Genomic DNA, 20,794 nt, shown 5'->3' on the forward strand with positions numbered 1-20,794 from the left:
CGTTTTTTTTTCGTCCTGTAAAACAGTTGTTAAAAAGACAAACATATTAGCTAAATATTATACCGATGCCATGCTTCTCCATTAAAGCAATCAAGTCAGCTTCAGTGAGGAGCTGAGGTGGGCTGGTCTGTCCTTCCACCATCTCAATAGCCGTTGGCTGGAATGTTGTTTCAGGTGTATATAACGGAATAAACTGCGCAACAAAAAACAACAATCTCCCTGCTTGAGTATGACAAAAACAATATGTAGCAATTAAAAAATTTTGAGCAAATTTGTTAAAATCACTGGCTGGATTACCTTATTGTACCACTTGTCGTATGGGTAAACGTCGAGATAGTTACGAGCAATAATCGTCAGTCCACTTGCAGAGAATTTCTCTTCAGCAATTTCGATTTCGACAGTCATCTCCTGGCCCTGTGCATCCTTGGAACAACAGGCCAGGAAGTGACGAACGATAAACTCGTATAGCCGTTTCTCATTTCCCTACACAAGAGAAAAATATGAAAAATTGTACAACAAATAAATTTATACAAGCCCTTTAAAGTAGACTTGATTCAATTCATCAAATATCAAAACAGACATCGAATTCAGTTAAAGGAACCACGTCCAAAACTTTTTTAATTGGTGGCTTAGATTTAGCATTTATGTATATTGTATTTGCAAAACGAAGGCCACCTGTAGATTATTTGTGTATTTGGTAGGATGAATGGGAGGATGGGCCTGGTCTGATTTGTTCCCATTGCGGGGTGTCGGCCCACCGCTTTCCAAAATGCCTCGAGCAAAAGCCCCCCATTCGTTGTCCTGAGTCTGCTGCTCAACAAGCGGGGTCAAGTTCAGGTTTGTCGGAAACATGTTGGTCTCAGTACGAGGGTAACTGATCAACCTGGAATAAACAAAAAATTAGTTCTTCCAACACTCAGGGCTCGACAAGAAGAAGAAGAAGAAGAAAAAGAAGAACTAGAATACAAGACTGCTGGTGAAGAATATTTAGCTCATACCCTTGTGTGTACAGCTTCTCAGCTATTCTCATCGTCTCTTTAGCACTCATCTTCAATTTTCTTGAAGCCAGTTTTTCAAGTTCCTGTGGAAGAAAAGAGCAGGTTAATATAAATAAACTACCAGTTAAATGTTTGGACACACACCAGCTAAGAGAAGGGCTTTCTTCATTTTAATATTCTTCTACTACTTTAGAAGATGACATTAACACTATGAAATATCATACATGGAATTATACAGGAACCAGAAAAGTGCTAAACAAGTCAATGCTATTTAAATATTTAGAATTTTTAACAGTATATTTGATGAAGATCCATCCTGGAGGCTTTTCTGAAAATATTCTAAAATGAAAAGTATTTGTTTAGGTAAACAGTTTATTTTAACCAAAACCTACTTGTTTAAAGTAAACTGACTTATTATCCATCCATCCATTAACTGTAACCGTTTATCCTGTACAGGGTCGCGGGCAAGCTGGAGCCTATCCCAGCTGACTATGGGCGAGAGGCAGGGTACACCCTGGACAAGTCGCCAGGTCATCACAGGGCTGACACACAGAGACAGAGACAAACAACCATTCATGTCAACACTGCTCACCACTGGTGTAGTTTATAATTATTAAGTGCCAGCCATTCTACCTGCCGAGGGAATTTACAGCCATATTTCTGGTAGCAATATACATCCCTCCCGGCTCCAATAACAACAGAGTTCATTCAGTGCTTCACTCCTATCAGCACGTCAGTGAGCAGCAGACAGCCCACCCAGATGCTTTCCTCATCCTGGCTGGGGATTTCAACCATGCAAACCCCAAGAGCGTGTTTCCAAAACTCTATGGACATATCAACTTTCCCACACATGGAAACAATACTCTGGACAAATGCTTACACCATGCATAAAGGCGCCTACAAAGCCCTCCCCCTCCCCCACATTGGGGCCTCAGGGCCTCTGCATGCTCTTGCGACAAGGCTTTCGCAGCTAGCTTTTCGCAGATAGTTGTAATTTATCGTTGAGCGGGGAGTAATAGGCGTGCGCGATGTTATTCACCGCCACAACGCAAGGGGGCGCGAAGTCGCGAAATCGCTAGGAGTAGTTGGTGGGTGTGGTTAGTGGAGTGTTTATCCTCCGGTTACTTATAATGACTAGAACTGGAGTCATATAGATGTACGTACTTCCTCACTTCCTTGATCAACCGCTCTTTGTGCTGCTCCATCTTCGCTCGTGTTTTTAAAAATGCCAGTCATGAAAACAAACCAAACCGGGAAAGTAGGGAAGCGGAAGTGCATGTACAGCGGATGTAGAGTGGACCAATCAGAGCCCTCTTGTCTGCGACGCTGTCTGCGAGGCTTCTGCGGTGGTCACAATTTTTGGGAGGTGCGCGCAGAGCGTCTGCGAAGGTGGGGGGGCTACGCAGACGCTATCTGCGACGCCGTCTGCGAGGACTGGGTTGTCAGTATAAATTGGCCTTCAGATCACTCCACTGTTATGCTAATGCCAGCATACAGGCCGCTGGTTAAAGTCACCAAACCAGCTACAAAGCAGGTATGTGTGTGGCCAGAGGGGTCCTCAGAGGCACTCCAGGGCTGTTTTTCCACCACTGACTGGAGCATGCTCAGACAGGCGGCCACCTACACCACACACTACAGATCTCCAGGAGTACACGGAGACCGTCACTGCCTACATGAGGAAGTGTATGGACGACGTTACAGTCACCAGAACCATCTCCATTCGGGCAAATCAGAAGCCATGGCTGACAGGGGAAGTCCACAGGCTCCTGAGGGCTTGGAATGCCGCCTTCAGAGCTGGGGACGAGGTGGGCCTGAGGACAGCTAGGGCCAACCTGTCACGAGGCATCAGGGTGGCCAAGAGACAGTATTCCAGGAACATTGCTGTCTACTTCAATGACAGCAGAGACTCCAGGAACCTGTGGCGGGGGATTCAGACCATCACAGACTACAAGCCCTCGCCACAGACCTGTGATAACTTCACCTCTCTGCTGAATCAGTTGAACGACTTCTTCGCTCGCTTTGAGGCAGACAACAGCACCATGGCACAGAAGACCCCTCTGCCTCCCAGCAACCAGGTGTTGACGCTGTCCCCAGACAGCATGAGGAGAGCTCTCAGGATGACAAATGCACGGAAAGCCCCGGGTCCTGATAACATTCCTGGTCGTGTCCTGAGAGACTGTGCCGAGGAGCTCACAGATGTCTTTACAGACATCTTCAACATCTTGTTGAGCCAGGCTGTTGTCCCCACGTGCCTCAAAGCCACCACCATCATCCCAGTCCCGAAGAAGCCGTCTCCCTCCTGCTTCAATGACTACCGCCCGGTCGCACTCACTCCCATCCTCATGAAGTGCTTCAAGCAGCTAGTCATGTGGCATATCAAGTCTGCCCTCCCCCCACCCTGGACCCTTTCCAGTTTGCATATCAGTCCAACCGTTCGACCGATGACGCCATCTCCACTGCCCTCCACTCAGCCCTCACCCACCTGGAGACAAAAGACTCATACGTCAGAATGCTGTTCATAGACTTTAGCTCAGCATTCAACACAATCATTCCTCAGCAGCTCATTCATAAACTGGACCAGCTGGGACTCAACACCTCCCTGTGCAACTGGCTGCTGGACTTCCTGACGGGGAGACCACAGGCTGTATGGGTCGGCAGCAACTCCTCCAGCACCATCACATTGAACATGGGGGCCCCCCCCAAGGATGTGTGCTGAGCCCCCTCCTCTTCACTCTGCTGACCCACGACTGCACACCAACATCCAGCTCCAACCTCTTCATTAAGTTTGCGGACGACACGACTGTGGTGGGTCTCATCAACAATGGCGATGAGACAATCTACAGGAGTGAGGTGAGCCGCTTGGCCATGTGGTGCAAGGACAACAATCTCTGTCTGAACGTGGAGAAGACGAAGGAGATTGTTGTGGACTTCAGGAGAGAGCACACCCAGCATGCTCCACTAACTATCGACAGTGCTGCAGTGGAGAGGGTGAGCAGCACCAAATTTCTGGGTGTGCACATCGTGCTGGAGCAACAACACCGCATCACTGGCCAAAAAAGCCCAACAGCGTCTGTACTTCCTCTGCAAACTGAGGAGAGCAAGAGCCCCGGCCCCCATCACGCACACATTCTACAGAGGCACCATCGAGAACATCCTGACCAGCTGCATCACCGTGTGGTACGGCGCCTCCACCGTGTCCTGCTGCAAGACTCTGCAACGCATCGTGAGAGCAGCTGAGAGGATCATTGGTGTCTCTCTCCCTTCTCTTATGGATATCTATAACTCCCGCCTCACCATCATGATTGCAGGTGACCCCACCCACCCATCTCACAGCCTCTTCAGCCTGCTGCCATCGGGGAGGAGACTGCGGAGTCTCCAGGCCAAAACCAGCAGGCTCAAGGACAGTTTCTTTCACCAGGCGGTCAGGAGGCTCAACTCCCTCCCTGTTCTGCCCCTCCCCCCCGCCACAGATTCTGCCCGTACACCCCCCTGCCCCCCATTCAGCATCTGAGATCCTATCACCCTCACAGTCCCCCCCCCCAACACACACACACATACTCTCAACATTCATTCGCACACTGAACTCAGGGTCTGCACATTTCACTTTACCTTGCTCATTTGCACTATTCCACACTACCCCACCTTAACAGCTATTAGTTTATTGTTTATACTGCTTATTTCATGTTTACCTGCTATACCTCAAGTGCCCTTGACTGTTTATGTCCTTTTGCTCCAATTTGTGTGTGTGTGTGTGTGTGTGTGTGTGTGTGTGTGTGTGTGTGTGTGTGTATATATGTGTGTGTGCATGTGTGTGTAGATAATGTCTATTTCTTATCTAGAGTGTTTATACTGTTTATATTGTTTATTTCAATTATTCTATTTTTTATTTATTGCATTGCCTGTTTACACCGTGGGTCAGAGAGGAGTGAAATTTCATCTGTGCTGTATGTCGAGCATGTATAGCATATTTGACAAAGTTGACTTGACTTGAAAATGATGATTTGTAAATAATACTTGACCTGTATTGCATTCAAATCAATACAACAGCATATTATTTGATGTTTTACCTCATGAAGTTAGTGTTTTTTTTTGTTTTGTTTTTTCAAAAAAAATCAATTTTGATTCTTGGAACAATAAAGCATTTACAGCCCCGTGATGACCTGGTGACTTGTCCAGGGTGTACCCCGCCTTTCGCCCGTAGTCAGCTGGGATAGGCTCCAGCTTGCCTGCGACCCTGTAGAACAGGATAAAGCGGCTAGAGATAATGAGATGAGATGAATAAAGCATTTACCACTTTGTAATGTTGCCATTCCTTCTCACAACACTTAAAAGATGTTTAGGGACTGAAGACACCAAGTGATGAAGCATTTCAGGTGTTATTTTGTCCCATTCTTCCTGCAAACAGGTCTTAAAGTGCATATCACGGGTAAATTCAGGAGCAAGATCAATGTAATTCTCCTATTTTATATTAAACTTTGGTCAAATATCTGTCACATTTTGCATTTTGTGCAATTTTTTTACGTTGCACAATACCAGAAAAATTCAGTTGAAATCAAGCCATTTGAGGCGAATTGGTCCGCCTCTGAGAAAACCTGGCATTTGGATTTCCCGGGAAACATTGATTTTCATGACGTCATCTGCGGGACGCCTACCTCTGAATCCTACGTCAGCGCTGGTTTGTTTATGAGAAAACAACCTGGTGGTTTTCTGCAAATTTCTTCAACGTTATCGCGTAATTATTAAAATGGTTAACAGATGTATCGTAGGAGGGTGTAGCAACACCAATCTTGATGGTATTAGCACTCATCGTTTTCCAAAAGACTGGACAGTGAGAGAGAAATGGGAGCGCTTGGTCTACACAGGCTGTGCACTGAAACCGTGCAAGCTCTCGCAGCCTGCTGGCGCTTCCGCAGGTGACGTCACAAATCTGGCTCCAGACTCCCTTGGGATTTTTCCAGACGCGTTTTGTTATTTTATTTTTTTTCTGCTGTAGACAGATGGCCTTGTGCAAAATTACCCTTCTGGATGAGTGTGTAAAGGGACATACTTTCATATAAAAAAAACGAAATTGGTCCAGGATATGCACTTTAAGGTGTGCAACAGTACGGGGTTGTCATTGTCGTATTTTTCATTTCAGAATTCACCACACATTCTCTACTGGGGACAGACACCCTCTTCTTCCACAGCCATACCTTTGTAATGTGTGCAGAATGTGGTTTTGCATTGTCTTGTTGAAACATTCCTGGAAAAGATGTTGTCTTGAAGGCAGCATATGTTGCTCCAAAATCTCAATATACTTTTCTGCATTAAAGCTCCATCACAGAAGTGTAAGTTACCTTTGCCAAGGGCATTGACATGACCCCATACCATGACAGACCCTGGCTTTTGGACTTGTTGCTGGTAACAGTCTGGATGGTCCTTTTTGTCTTTGGTCCAGAGCACACGGCATCTGTTTCTTCCAAAAAAGACCTCGAATACTGATTCATCGGACCACAATATATGTTTCCACTGTGTGATGGTCCATCCCAGATTCCTCCGAACCCAGAGAAGTCAACGGCGCTTCTGGATACAGTTAACATAAGGCCTCCATTTTGCGCAATAAAGTTTTAACTGGTATTTGTGGATGTAACTCTGGATTGTAGCGCATGACAAAGGTTTGCCAAAGTAATCCTGAGCCCTTGTGGTTACATCAGCTATAGATGAAAGACGGTTCTTGATGCAGTGCTGTCTGAGGGATCGGATACCACGGGTGTTCAGATTAGGCTTGTGCCCTTGCCCTTTACACGCTGAAATTCCTCCAGATTCCTTCAACTGTTTAATGATATTGTGCACTGTAGAGGGTGAAATATCCAAATCCCTTCCTATCTTTCTTTGAGGAACATTGTTTTTAAATATTTTGATAATTTTCTCATGCGTTTGTTGACAAACTGGAGATCCTCTGCCCATCTCTGCTCCTCAGACTCGGCCTTTATTACCTGTTACCTGTTCTCCTCATGCCTGGTGGCACATAGGGCCTTCACATCACTTTTTCACTTTTCCCTGTTCGCTGCCTTTGACCACACCTCCTCCCAGGTCCTCCACCCCGCCTCGCCTCTCTCCTTCTCCACAGTCCTTCGCCATGTTGTTTTTGGTCTTCCCTGTTTCCTTTTGCCTTCTGGTGCCCAGGTCAATGCTACGTTGCAGTCGTTCTCTCTATCCTGCCTCAACACGTGTCCAATCATTTTCCATCGCCTCCTCTTCACTTCACAGCTCAATTGCTGTATGCCTGTTCTTCTCCGCACCTCTTTGTTCGTCACATGGTCTTCCCAGCGAATCTTCAGGATCCTTCTCAAGCACTTCTGTTGGAATATGTCTAACATTTTTTCATCCTCCTTATTCATCTTCCAAGTCTCACAACCGTACAACAAAACCGAAAGTACCAACGACTTGTAGAGAGTTTTATCTTTGTTCTTCTCATGATCTTCTTTGAGTTCCATATACGTTTCAGCCTAGTGTACGCACTCCTTGCTTTCAATAACCTATTTCTGAGATCCTTCATCCCCCCACCCTCTCTGCAGACTTTTGCTCCCAAGTAAGTAAATTCGCTGACATCTTCGATCTCCTTTCCATTGATTGTAATCTTTCCATGTTGCTTTGCGTTTATCCTCAACATCTTCGTTTTGTCCCAATTTATCCTTAATTCCACTCGCCTGGCCTCACCGTCCAGTCTTGCTGTCTTCTCCTGAATGTGATGTTTAGTGGAGGAAAGCAATGCTATATCATCCGCAAAGTCTAGGTCATCAAGTCTGGTTGTAAATTTCCATCTTATTCCATTTTCACCTTTTCCAACCGTTCTTCGTAGTATCCAGTCCATGACCAGTAAAAACATGAAACCTGACATATTGCAACCTTGTTTCACTCCTGTCTTGATATTAAACCACTCTCCAGTTTCACCCTGATCTTCAACTGCACATTGGAAATCTTCATAAAATAGCCTTACAATGCGTATAATCTTCTCTGGAATTCCATACTTTTGCATGATTACCCACAAGCTTTCACGATGAACGGAATCAAACGCCTTTTCAAAGTCTATGAAATTTACATACAGAGTTGCTTGCCATTCATTTACTTGCTCTATGATGTTTCTCAGTATAAATACTTGCTCTGTAGTTCCTCTTCCTCTTCTGTAGCCAGCCTGTTCTTTCCTTAACCTATTGTCAACACCATTCCGTATCCTGTCAATAACAATTCTTCCAAGTATCTTCCCTACAATGGACAATAACGTGATACCTCTTGAGTTCTTGCATTCCTTCAAATTTCCTTTCTTTGGAAGCTTTATTATTAGCCCTTTCTTCCAGTCATGTGGGATGGTTTCATTACTCCACACTTTTCCAAGCAGTCCATGCACTCGCTTGGCCGAGAATTCTGTGTCTGCCTTCAGCAACTCCGCTGTGATGTTATCAATACCCGGCAACTTTCCGTTCTTTAGCCTTGTTATTACATCTTTTACTTCTCCATTAGTTGGTTCACTGACGGCTATTTCCTCTATCAATTCTCCGAATTCAAATCCTACTTCATCTTCGGGTCCTATGGGATTATCTGGCTGTTCCCTATTCAATACCTCCTTGAAGTGTTCTGTCCACCGCTTCTGCACTTCCTCTTTCTTACTGAGAAGGTTCCCATCCTTGTCCAACACCGCAGCGCTATGCCTTGGTCTCTCATTGCATAGCTTCTTTGTCAAACCGCCTCTTCAGCTTCAGATGCAATGCCCTCTAACCATTTCTTTTTGTTCGCTTTCAAACTTCGCTTAGCTTCTCTGTCTTTCTCTCTGTACTTCTTTCTCAACTGCCCCTTTACTCTTTCCGACCGCATGCTCAAGATCTTCTCATTCATCTGTTGTCTTTCGTCTATCAGACTCCATGACTCTCCGCTGATCCATGGCTTGTTCTTCTTCCGAGGCTTACCTAAAACCGTCTCCGCAACCTCCAAAAATGCCTTCTTCATTACACTGAAGTCCCTTTCCACTTCGTCCTCTGCATCTGCCTCTTCTTCCACTCTCCCTTCTTCACCCTCTTGCTCCAATGCCTGGAACCTATTTCTCAATTTGATGCTAAATGTGCTCCTCACGTCTTCTTCCTTCAATTTTGATGTATCATATTTCACCCTAATGTTACTCTTCCGTGCTGGGGCTTTCCTTAACCTTAGTTTCACAGTTGCACACACCAAGTAGTGATCACTTCCTACATCCGCTGATCTGTATACTCGTGTCTTCCACTGAATTCCTGAACCTCCTATTCACCAAAACATGGTCTATCTGGTTCTTTGTCTTTCCATCTGGTGAAATCCATGTTGCCTTGTGGATGGTTCTGTGCGGGAAAAGTGTCCCGGTTATCACTAGCTCGTTAAGGCCACACATGTCACATAATCGTTCTCCGTTATCATTACGTACTCCCAATCCATGCTTCCCCATGACTCTTTCAACGTCCCAGTTTTGGTCTCCAACCTTCGCATTCATATCGCCAGTGATGATTAATATGTCATGCTGATTCCTCTTATCCAGTACCTCCTGCAGCTGTGTATAGAACTTATCTTTTACCTGTTCATCTGCTTCCTCCGTAGGCGCATATATGTGAATGATGGTCAATTTAATGTGCCTGGAGTAGAATCTTACTTGACTCATTCTTTCACTCAAAGGAGTCCAGTCCATTAAACAAGCCGCTGCATTTTTCGACATAAGGATCCCTACTCCCTCTCTATGGATGTTATCTTCCCTCGCGGAATAAACCGTTGTCTCGCCGTCTCTCAGCTACATTTTCCCTTGACCTGTCCAGTGAGTTTCACGGATTCCCATGATGTCAATATCCCTCCTGCTCATTGCTCTTGCTGCTTGGGCAACGTTACCACTACTATATAAATGTTCTGACATTCCAATTACCAATTCTCATTCCATGTTTTGGGTGGACCAATGGCCTTCTCAGCCCAGGGGCGTCTGGATGGCTTTGGCCTCTGTGCATCATACAATCCCTTCCATGAGATGCAGCCACGGTCTTCCCTCTATTAAGTGGATTTGCTCTGCTTCTGGTTTCTGTGATAGACTGTTTTTTTTTTTATGAGAGAGGGTTATCAACCCTTTGCCCAACCCCCAACCTGGAGGACCAGGGGATCACTTCATCTGGCCCCTACCTTTCGACCTGTCCGGCATGGGTGACCCTACCAGGAGCATAGCTCCAGCCAACATAGCTCTAGAGGTCACTGGGGCACGCAAAACACCCTCACCACGGTAAGGTGGCGATCCCAGTCGGCCTTTATTGGATACTGTTTTTGTACCAAATCATGATTATAATCACCTGCTTCAAATCACATCATTATTTAATTGTTTTACCTCAATTCTAGCCCTAAACTGCCCGCCCCAACTTTGTTTGGAATGTGTTGCAGGCCTGAAATGCAGGAATGGATGTATATTAACAAATGAAATGAAGTTGACCCCCCCCCAAAAAAACATGAAATCTTTTGGATTCATACTATCTGCAATTAAAGGTCATAGGCAACGGTTTTAATTTTATGCATATTTGAAACTTTATATGTTAAAAAAACCCTCTGTAATTTTCTTCTGGTCCCAAGAAGTATTGTTAATAAGTAATAATTAAAATAAGTTAGCGCAGATCGTGGCAAATTTCTGTCGGCTATTTTCGTGACCACTCGGCGCGTGACATCATTCAAGACAAACAAACCGCTTGAGTTGAGTCCACTTCTGTTTACTTACATTGCCGTTCGGCTTGAGTGCAGACGTGCATTCAAGAATTTCCAAAGAAAAACCCCATGCCTTATTGTTGTGCAGTGAACTGTAACAACGGGACCGGTTCAGGAAGAAGTATTTACCTTTTTCTGAGAGAGGAGAAGAGGCAAAGAGAGTGGATTGGCTTTTTCCGAAAAAGGAGAAGAGGCAGAGCGAGTGGGTTGGCTTTTTCCGAAAGAGGAGAAGAGGCGGAGCGAGTGGGTTGGCTTTTTCCGAAAGAGGAGAAGAGGTGGCGCGAGAAGGTTGGCTTTTTCCGAAAAAGGAGACGAGGCAGAGAGAGTGGATTGTGTGCGTGAAGCCAGAGGGTTGTTTTTTTCCCGAAGAGGAGAAGAGGCGGAGAGAGTGGATTGTGTGTGTGAAGCCAGAGGGTTGGCTTTTTCCGGAAGAGGAGAAGAGGCAGAGAGAGTGGATTGTGCGCGTGAAACAAAATCAAGCAGTCAAAGAAGAAATGGACCAGCAATGCTCAAGCAAAAAGGAGAAGATTGGAGGTAAACATTGTTACTTTTGCTTGCAATTGACAAGTCAAGAATCCTGAGGGATCCTGTACAATCATTGTGGAAATGAGACAAAAGGGATATTTCCTCGCTTAGAGTAGGCTATAAATAGTATAATGCTGCGGATGTCAGGCTAATGTGGCCTACTGGCGCACTGTCCAGTAATCGTTCCCTATATCCACTAGGGAGGGCGGTTTAATTATTCTTCAAAAGGGCTCTTATTTAGTATTACGACGAAAGTAGGAATTTATCATAACTACCAGGATAAATCGTTTGGGCGCGAGTCTTGTTGAGGTCTGGGGTCACCGCGATCAGAGTCGGCCGAGTCATTGTCTGATTCCGAGGCCGCACGGTCAAACCAGTGAGCCACATTCACCGATTGCTTTGCAACCGCCATAGGTTCATACATCTATGGTTTCACCTCTCGATATTCAATTTGGAGAGTTCCTACTTCAAAATCGCTATTGCTTTCAGACATTTTACACAACCTCTCACGACCAAAGTCCGTACACGTGTGCTCGGTTCGCAGGTAAACACAGAACTGCTCCCAGTCTGTTTGCCTTAAATGACATCACAACGACGGTCCCCTGGCGGTGAAACTGCGCATAAGTGAGATGTAAACAAACCTTCGGAAATTGGGCAAAACAGTATATTTTAACCATTGTATTCAATTTTAGGGTGCAAATTAGACACCAGGAAGATTGAATTAGCTTTTTGGGTCGTTCTTCGAGACAATAAAAGTTGATATTCTACGTTTCACCTCCGACCATTGCCTATGACCTTGCCTATGACCTAAATTTACATGTCAAAGTAAATTTAGAAATCACTGCTTTCTTTTCTTTCTTTTTTTTTTTAAGTTGCATTTTTCATACTGTCCCAACTTTTTCTGATTTGGGGTTGTGGAACTGTTGCAAGATGACGCCTCCTTTATATCAGGAAACAGGTTTTTTGCATGATATCAATAATATTTATGATAAATGCCTTCATGCTTAAAAAAAGTTAGCTTTTTATCTGTTTGCCACAATACACAACAACAAAAAAATGATTTTGATATGTAATGCAGGTATAAGGTATAGAAACATGAATCAAAATGCACTGCTTTGATTACTTACCACAGTGTCAAGGGGTAATGGACGCCATTTGCTTTTTGATTTACTTGTTACAGAAATAACTCTTGCTATGGGGTCCTGAGAAAATGATTACAAAATTAACAGTGAACGTACATAAGACCTTGTCTTGTCAAGACTGTCATGATGTACATTATGTTACAACATAATTCACAGTCATCTTAATGCCCAGATTTAAAAAGAAGATCGGAAAAAAGAAAGAAAGAAATCAGGTACTAGATGTTGCTAACCTCCATGCACATCTGGTAAAGCACAAGACAAGCCGTGTGGTTGAACAGGCGATGCCTTTTCCAGCTGAATTCCACCGATTCTTCTTCATTAGGCTCATGAACCACTGGTAGAAAACACAAGCACACACTGTTCACTCAGTGTCACTGTTTACTGCAGCGGAGTCACAAGTTGTCTTCAAATGACAAGCAAGGACCTACCTCTTCACGGAGTACTTACATTAGCACTTTATATTTAAACAAATTGAGATGTCTGCAAGTTTTTATACTATTTTACCTCCATATCCTTAACAGAGTTTGTTTTGAACTGATAGCACTCAAAGTGTGTGACCTAGTGGACCAGTCTCAGGATATATTTATTGATACTGGAAGCCACTCTGTATAAAGGGCATAAATGCCATAAATGCACTGCCTTTGTATGTTTCAGTGTGAATGTACAGTGGTGCATGAAAGTTTGTGAACCCTTTAGAATTTTTTATATTTCTGCATAAATATGATCTGAAACATCATCAGATTTTCACACAAGTCCTAAAAGTAGATAAAGAGATCCCAGTTAAACAAATGAGACAAAAATATTATACTTGGTCATTTATTTATTGAGGAAAATGATCCAATATTACATATCTGTGTGTGGCAAAAGTATGTGAACCTTCGCTTTCAGTATCTGGTGTGACCCCCTTGTGCAGCAATAACTGCAACTAAACGTTTCCGGTAACTGTTGATCAGTCCTGCACACCGGCTTGGAGGAATTTTAGCCCATTCCTCCATACAGAACAGCTTCAACTCTGGGATGTTGGTGGGTTTCCTCACATGAACTGCTCGCGTCAGGTCCTTCCACAACATTTCGATTGGATTAAGGTCAGGACTTTGACTTGGACATTCCAAAACATTAACTTTATTCTTCTTTAACCATTCTTTGGTAGAACGACTTGTGTGTTTAGGGTCGTTGTCTTGCTGCATGACCCACCTTCTCTTGAGATTCAGTTCACGGACAGATGTCCTGACATTTTCCTTTAGAATTCGCTGGTATAATTCAGAATTCATTGTTCCATCAATGATGGCAAGCCGTCCTGGCCCAGATGCAGCCAAACAGGCCCAAACCATGATACTACCACCACCATGTTTCACAGATGAGATAAGGTTTTTGTGCTAGGAAAACACTGCATTCCTTCTTCAAACATAATGCTTCTCGTTTAAACCAAAAAGCTCTATTTTGGTCTCATCCATCCACAAAACATTTTTCCAATAGCCTTCTGGCTTGTCCACGTGATCTTTAGCAAACTGCAGACGAGCAGCAATGTTCTTTTTGGAGAGCAGTGGCTTTCTCCTTGCAACCCTGCCATGCACGCCATTGTTGTTCAGTGTTCTCCTGATGGTGGACTCATGGACATTAACAGTAGCCAATGTGAGAGAGGCCTTCAGTTGCTTAGAAGTTACCCTGGGGTCCTTTGTGACCTCGCTGACTATTACATGCCTTGGTCTTGGAGTGATCTTTGTTGGCCGACCACTCCTGGGGAGGGTAACAATGGTCATGAATTTCCTCCATTTGTACACAATCTGTCTGACTGTAGATTGGTGGAGTCCAAACTCTTTAGAGATGGTTTTGTAACCTTTTCCAGCCTGATGAGCATCAACAACACTTTTTCTGAGGTCCTCAGAAATCTCCTTTGTTCGTGCCATGATACACTTCCACAAACATGTGTTGTGAAGATCAGACTTTGATAGATCCCTGTTCTTTAAATAAAACAGGGTGCCCACTCACACCTGATTGTCATCCCATTGATTGAAAACACCTGACTCTAATTTCACCTTCAAATTGACTGCTAATCCTGGATGTTCACATACTTTTGTAATATTGGATCATTTTCCTCAATAAATAAATGACCAAGTATAATATTTTGTCTCATTTGTTTAACTGGGTTCTCTTTATCTACTTTTAGGACTTGTGTGAAAATCTGATGATGTTTTAGGTCATATTTATGCAGAAATATAGAAAATTCTAAAGGGTTCACAAACTTTCAAGCACCACTGTACACTATAATATGGCCAATAGTTTGTGGACGCCTGACCATCACACCCAAATGTACAACCCGGTTACCAAAAAAGTTGGGACACTGTGTAAAACATAAATAAAATCAAATACTTTTTGACCAATATTCAACTGAATACAAAAACAAAAGACAAGATATTTAAATGTTCAAACTGATAAACTTTATTGTCTGTTGTAAATATACACTCATTCTGAATTTGATGCCTGTAACACATTCCAAAATAGTTAGCATAGGGATACGTTTATTACTGTGTTACATCACCTTTTCTTTTAACAACATTCATTAAGTGTTTGGGAACTGAGGACACTCATCAAAATTTTGAACATGAAATTTCGTTCTTTCCCATTTTTGCTTGATACAAGACTTCAGTTACTCAATAGTCCTCCGTTGTCGTATTTTGTGCTCCATAATGCATTTCATATTTTCATTGGGAGGCAAGCAGGCCAGTTTATCACCTGCACTCTTTTACTACAAAGTCATGTTGCTGTAATATGTGCAGAACGTGGCTTGGCATTGTCTTGCTGGAATAAGCAGGGACGTCCCTGAAAACATGTCGTCTGGATGGCAGCATGTTGCTCCAAAACCTGTATGTACCTTTCAGCATTACTGGTGCCTTCACAGATGTGCGAGTTCCCTATGTCATGGGCACTTACACACCCCAAGACCATCAGAGTTGCTGTTTTTTGAACTTTGCGCTGATGACAATCTGCATGGTCCTTTTCCTCTTTAGTCCAGACAACACAACGTACATGATTTCCTAAAACAATTTGAAATGTGGACTCGTCAGACCACAGCACACTTTTCCACTTTGCATCAGTCCGTCTCAGATGAGCTCAGGCTCAAAGAATTCGACTTCATTCCTGGATGTTGTTGACGTATGGAATTCGTTTTCCATTTGCAGATGCAGCAATGAACTGTGTTTACCGACAACAGTTTTCCAAAGTCTTCCTGAGCCCATGTAGTAAAATCCTTTATACAATCATGCCAGTTTTTAATGCAGAGCCGTCTGAGGAATTGAAGGTCACGGGCGATCAGTGTTGGTTTTCAGCCTTGTCTCTTACGTACAGAGATTTCTCTGGATTCTCTGAATCTATGGATGATGATATTATGGATTGTTGATGGTGAAATCCCTAAATTCCTTGCAGTTGTATGTTAAGAAGTGTTGTTCTTAAACTGTTGGACTAGTTGCCCACTCATACCCAGTCATGATATGATCACCTATTACCAGTTAACCTGTAGAATGTTCCAGACAGTTTTTTTTTTTTGAGCATTCCAAAACTTTCCCAATCTTTTGTTGCCCCGTTCCAACTTTTTTGGAACATGCTGCAGGCAGTAAATTCAGAATGAGTGTATATTTACAAGAAACAATCAAGTTTATCAGTTTGAACATTAAATATCTTGTCTTTGTATTGAATTCAATTGGATAACGGTCAAAAAGGATTAGCAAATTATCGCATTCTGTTATCATTTACGTTGTACACAGCGTCCTGACTTTTTCGTTCCAGATTTATTCCCCCTTTGCTGTGATAATAACCTCTACTCTTTTGGGAAGACTTTCCACTAGATTTTGGGGTGTGGCTGTGGGGATTTGTGTTCATTCAGCTAGAAGAGTATCAGTGATATCAGGCACTGATGTTTGTTGAGGAGGTTTGGAGTGCAATTCAGTGTTCAGTGGGGTTGAGGCCAGGAGCATTGTGATGCTGGAACAGGTTTGAGTTCCAGTGAAAGGAAACTGTAATGCTACAACATACAAAGACTTTCTATACAATTGCGTGCTTCCATCTTTGCAGAAACAGTTTGATGAACTACTAGATCAGGCATCTACATACTTTTGGCCACATAGTGTATTTATGACGGTGACAATTAAAATCTATATTGAGTAGTTCAGAGGCCATGTAGACAAAAAAAATCATACCTTTAATTTTAAAGAAAATCTCAGGGATGAATGCTTGAATAGCTTTAAATCTCTCCACCACAAAGCCCAGGGTAGGAAACTGGCAGCTCCCGTAACTGATCAGCTGATTAGAGAGACACGCTGGGAAAATCTTTTGTAACCGTAAAGTCTGGAACCTTGTAAATGCTGCTCCTGGAAAGTAATCGAAACAATCATCTGGATCCTCTGACAAAATTTTAACAAGTAAAGATTGCTTACGTACAATCGCACTTACCAATGCGGAGATCTAACTCTTGCCGGACATCCACAGCATCACTGACATTAATGTCTGGCTCAGTTAGAGACTCACAGGCTCTCCGAATAGAAGTGGGAGTAATCTCAGAGAACCGAGCACGGAACACCTGAATGTTTTGCTTGACTAGAAGAGACCAGAGTTCAGAGTCAGTGTTGCAGAGTTCACAAATTACAAAACTATTAATGATACGCTGGAAAAAAACAAACAAACAAGAAATCACCAGCTTTGCAGACATCAATTATCTCATAGCCTATGTTCTCTCCCTCACGATCACAATCAGTCCAGATGACCAGAGCTTGGCACTGTCTCGCCTCTCTCTCCAACGTCATCTAAAAGATGAGCAGAAGGTTTCTAGACATTGATTCCAAAAAAAATTGTGCATCTTTTTAAAAAAAAAAAGGGGGGGGGGGGGGGGGAGTATACACCTTAACTGGCACAAAGTTTTCAGGACAATACTTTTCCACCTCAGCATCAAACAGCAAGACTGGATTACAGCTGTGCCTGTTACACAACACAACATAACACGTATGAGACCATTTCATATCATAGCTGAATGCAAAATTTTACACACCATTTTGATAGCAATACAATATTTAACCCCACAGTTTTCACAGCTGGGTAACAACAAATAGGACATAATGAAAAACGACATCAGCTCAAAAGCTCGGATCTCACTTTGTGAACGTGACAAAAAATATTCTCTTATAACTCACATGTCCATGCTTTGCCTGAACGACAGCCTGTGACTTTTCTGCATATCCGCCTTTTGAAACTTTTCACTGTCAATATTCTACCCATTTTAATTATTTCCCATCTTTAACCAAATTTGTTAATAACAGGGACGTCTGTAATAAATTCTTTGACATGTCTCCTCCGTGATAAATCTCTCACATCAGGGCAGCAATAAATTCCCCTCAGGAGGAGTGCGTTTCGAACAGGCTTGTACTTTCTATAAACCAAGGTGTCATATGATCGTGCTCTGTTTGCAACATGGAGTTGAGAAAGGACGCCTATTTCAGTCTGGAGCAAACAAAAGTTCCAGCAACAATTTGAAAACACAATTCATAATCACAATGTACAGAAGAAGCAGTTTTGCAACTTAAGAAGTGTTTAATGTCTGGGGAAGGGTCACCGATATGCGCTCCGAGAACGAATACAGCAAATAGCAACAGTCAAACATCTGTATAGAAAATCACAGATGTGTATCTGGGACTAAATTATCAGACGAGTGCAAAGTCTGGTGAAAAACAGAATGTAATATGGCCTGGAATTTTCTCCGAGGAAGACGGAGAACACCACCAACATGGCCGATCTAGACAACATTTTATTCTAGTTCAGCTTAGTTTATTGCAGTTCGCCATAAAAGATAAATAATTACAATAATTTTTAAAAAAATTAAATACAACCAAATACAAAACAAACATTGTGGCAAGAGACAATAACAGGACTTGTGCCCCAATTAAAAATTGTCCCTTATGCTAAAAAGGGAAAAAAAAAAAAAAAATTATATATATATATATATATATATATATATATATATATATATATATACATACACACACACACACCCCACATAAACATTTAAATATAAAAATACAGAAAAATAATATTAGTAATGAGATAATACTGCCGTGAGTATGACATGGACGAATATAATAGACCTATGCAAATCTATTTTATAATATACTTTGAAGTATGTAATCAAGTACTTAAAAAAAAATTATATACATACATACACACATATATGTAAATATAATAAATATAAATGTATATATAAAATGATGGTAGGATTAAGGGAGGTTGATAATTATGTTGTTTGTCTTTCAGAAACTGCAGTCAGGCAGCATTAAATGAACTTAAAGTTGCACGACTTCTGCATTTAGACGGCAGATTGTTCCATAAGTTCACAGCTCTCGGAAAAAAAAGAAAATCTAAAGTCATTTTGTTTCTTGTGATTGATGATACATAAGTTATTTGAATTATGACTAAGAGTGTTATAGTGAGAAATGTCAGGTTTAAAATAGTTCATCTCATCTCGTCATCTGTAGCCGCTTTATCCTGTTCTACAGGGTCGCAGGCAAGCTGGAGCCTATCCCAGCTGACTACGGGCGAAAGGAGGGGTACACCCTGGACAAGTCGCCAGGTCATCACAGGGCTGACACATAGACACAGACAACCATTCACACTCACATTCACACCTACGGTCAATTTAGAGTCACCAGTTAACCTAACCTGCATGTCTTTGAACTGTGGGGGAAACCGGAGCACCTGGAGGAAACCCACGCGGACACGGGGAGAACATGCAAACTCCACACAGAAAGGCCCTCGCCGGCCTCGGGGCTCGAACCCGGACCTTCTTGCTGTGAGGCGACAGCGCTAACCACTACACCACCGTGCCGCCACCTGTCATAGTTAATATACATAATTCCAGTTTTAAATTTGAAAAGCATAAATCGCATCATTCTTCCAAAGTTATTTTCATTTGTAGAAGATGCACTCAAGAAAAAACCTTTATTTGTCACATGCACACTTCAAGCACAGTGAGATTCATCCTCTGCATTTAAACCATCTGAAGCAGTGACACACATACGCGCGCACACACACCCAGAGCAGTGGGCAGGGAGCACTCAGGGGCACTTCAGCCCAAGGCCACCCCACATCAACCTAACTGCATGTCTTTGGACTGTGGGGGAAACCGGAGCACCCGGAGGAAACCGACGTTGACACGCAGAGAACATGCAAACTCCACACAGAAAGGCTCGAACCCAGAATCTTCTTGCTGTGAGGTGACAGTGCAAACCACTACACCTGACTAAACAATTTCCCAGTTTGGGATCAATAAAGTAAATCTGTCTATCTATATATTTATTCATTTTATGTTTCAGTTCATCAGGTTCTAATAAAACAAATATTTCAGACATACCATTTCTGAAAAGGAGCTTTGAATTCAAGACCTAAAAGGTGTCCGGACACAGAGGTCATGCACACAGTAACATCCTGTCATAAAATAAACACACACACACAAGATTAGGCTGGTTTTAAGAAATGATTCCTGTACTTTTTGGATGCAGAAGGCAGAAAACTTACTTGTCCAAAGAGATGATATTCATACTCATAGATCTTGTTGTAGACCGAGTACCCTTCTCTCTGGATAAAAGAAAACACACCAAGTGAACATCACATCTCATCATTAAGGTTCTGTGATCTTTCTGTGCCCTGATCCACACTCACTCTTCTGGATGTGCCGTTTGACATGATCTCTGCGATGCCTTTAGCCGCATCGTTTTTTTCAGCGACGCAAAGCACCTTCTTAATCTGAGCTCTTCTGATCATACTCACGGATACCGAGCGACAAAGACCACTCCGAGTTGTCAGTCGATACAGTGACCTTCCCAAGAGGATCATCACCATAATCTACAGACCCGCTGTGTATCTAAACAGGCCATGGCCGAGCGGCTGCATCAAAACAAGCACACTTCGTTGTTGTCAGTGGAGAAAGTGAGCTAGTTGGCGAGCTAATGTGGCTGAAAATTCAATCTTAAAACCCGCTAGAATTAGACTTTCCATGAAATAGGATTATTTTTTAAATAACTTTTTAAAAAAATTCCACTAAAGGCGCTGAATTTTTTTTTTTTTCAATTATGGAGCTGCTCAGTCAGAAAAACAATCAAGAACTTTCCAAATTCGGCGCCTGCCACAAACTGTCGTGAAACTGCCGTAAAGGACACGGTTACGCGGTTTTCCCGTTAGTCCGTCAAATACATCACTTCGAAAAGAGCTAAAAATGACCGAATGCTCTTTTTTGATCACAAACAAACCTGTAAAAAATTGTGTCATTTATAGTAAGACAGGATATCTATTATTCTTATTATTATTTTTAATTTTATTCTTGTACTTCCGGGTGGACGCAATATTCTGACGTAGGCGCGTACC

General features: G+C 42.8%; 1 protein-coding gene across 1 annotated transcript in view; it reads right to left on the reverse strand.

Moving 5' to 3' along the window:
• The window catches only part of top3a (DNA topoisomerase III alpha), a 37,398-nt gene extending 16,737 nt beyond the window's left edge, over nucleotides 1–20,661 (reverse strand). The window contains exons 1-13 of the mRNA XM_060943029.1: nucleotides 20,093–20,661; nucleotides 19,949–20,008; nucleotides 19,785–19,858; nucleotides 17,287–17,362; nucleotides 17,082–17,190; nucleotides 16,841–16,984; nucleotides 16,588–16,758; nucleotides 12,625–12,728; nucleotides 12,380–12,454; nucleotides 999–1,081; nucleotides 676–883; nucleotides 298–483; nucleotides 64–193 (exon numbers count right to left, since the gene is read on the reverse strand). Coding sequence (XP_060799012.1) covers nucleotides 64–193; nucleotides 298–483; nucleotides 676–883; nucleotides 999–1,081; nucleotides 12,380–12,454; nucleotides 12,625–12,728; nucleotides 16,588–16,758; nucleotides 16,841–16,984; nucleotides 17,082–17,190; nucleotides 17,287–17,362; nucleotides 19,785–19,858; nucleotides 19,949–20,008; nucleotides 20,093–20,272 — 1,600 coding nt within the window. The 5' untranslated portion in view covers nucleotides 20,273–20,661. The remainder of the gene's footprint in view (nucleotides 1–63; nucleotides 194–297; nucleotides 484–675; nucleotides 884–998; nucleotides 1,082–12,379; nucleotides 12,455–12,624; nucleotides 12,729–16,587; nucleotides 16,759–16,840; nucleotides 16,985–17,081; nucleotides 17,191–17,286; nucleotides 17,363–19,784; nucleotides 19,859–19,948; nucleotides 20,009–20,092) is intronic.
• Nucleotides 20,662–20,794: the final 133 nt, after the last annotated feature.

Source organism: Neoarius graeffei, chromosome 16 (assembly GCF_027579695.1).
Source record: "Neoarius graeffei isolate fNeoGra1 chromosome 16, fNeoGra1.pri, whole genome shotgun sequence".
NCBI lineage: Eukaryota > Metazoa > Chordata > Actinopteri > Siluriformes > Ariidae > Neoarius > Neoarius graeffei.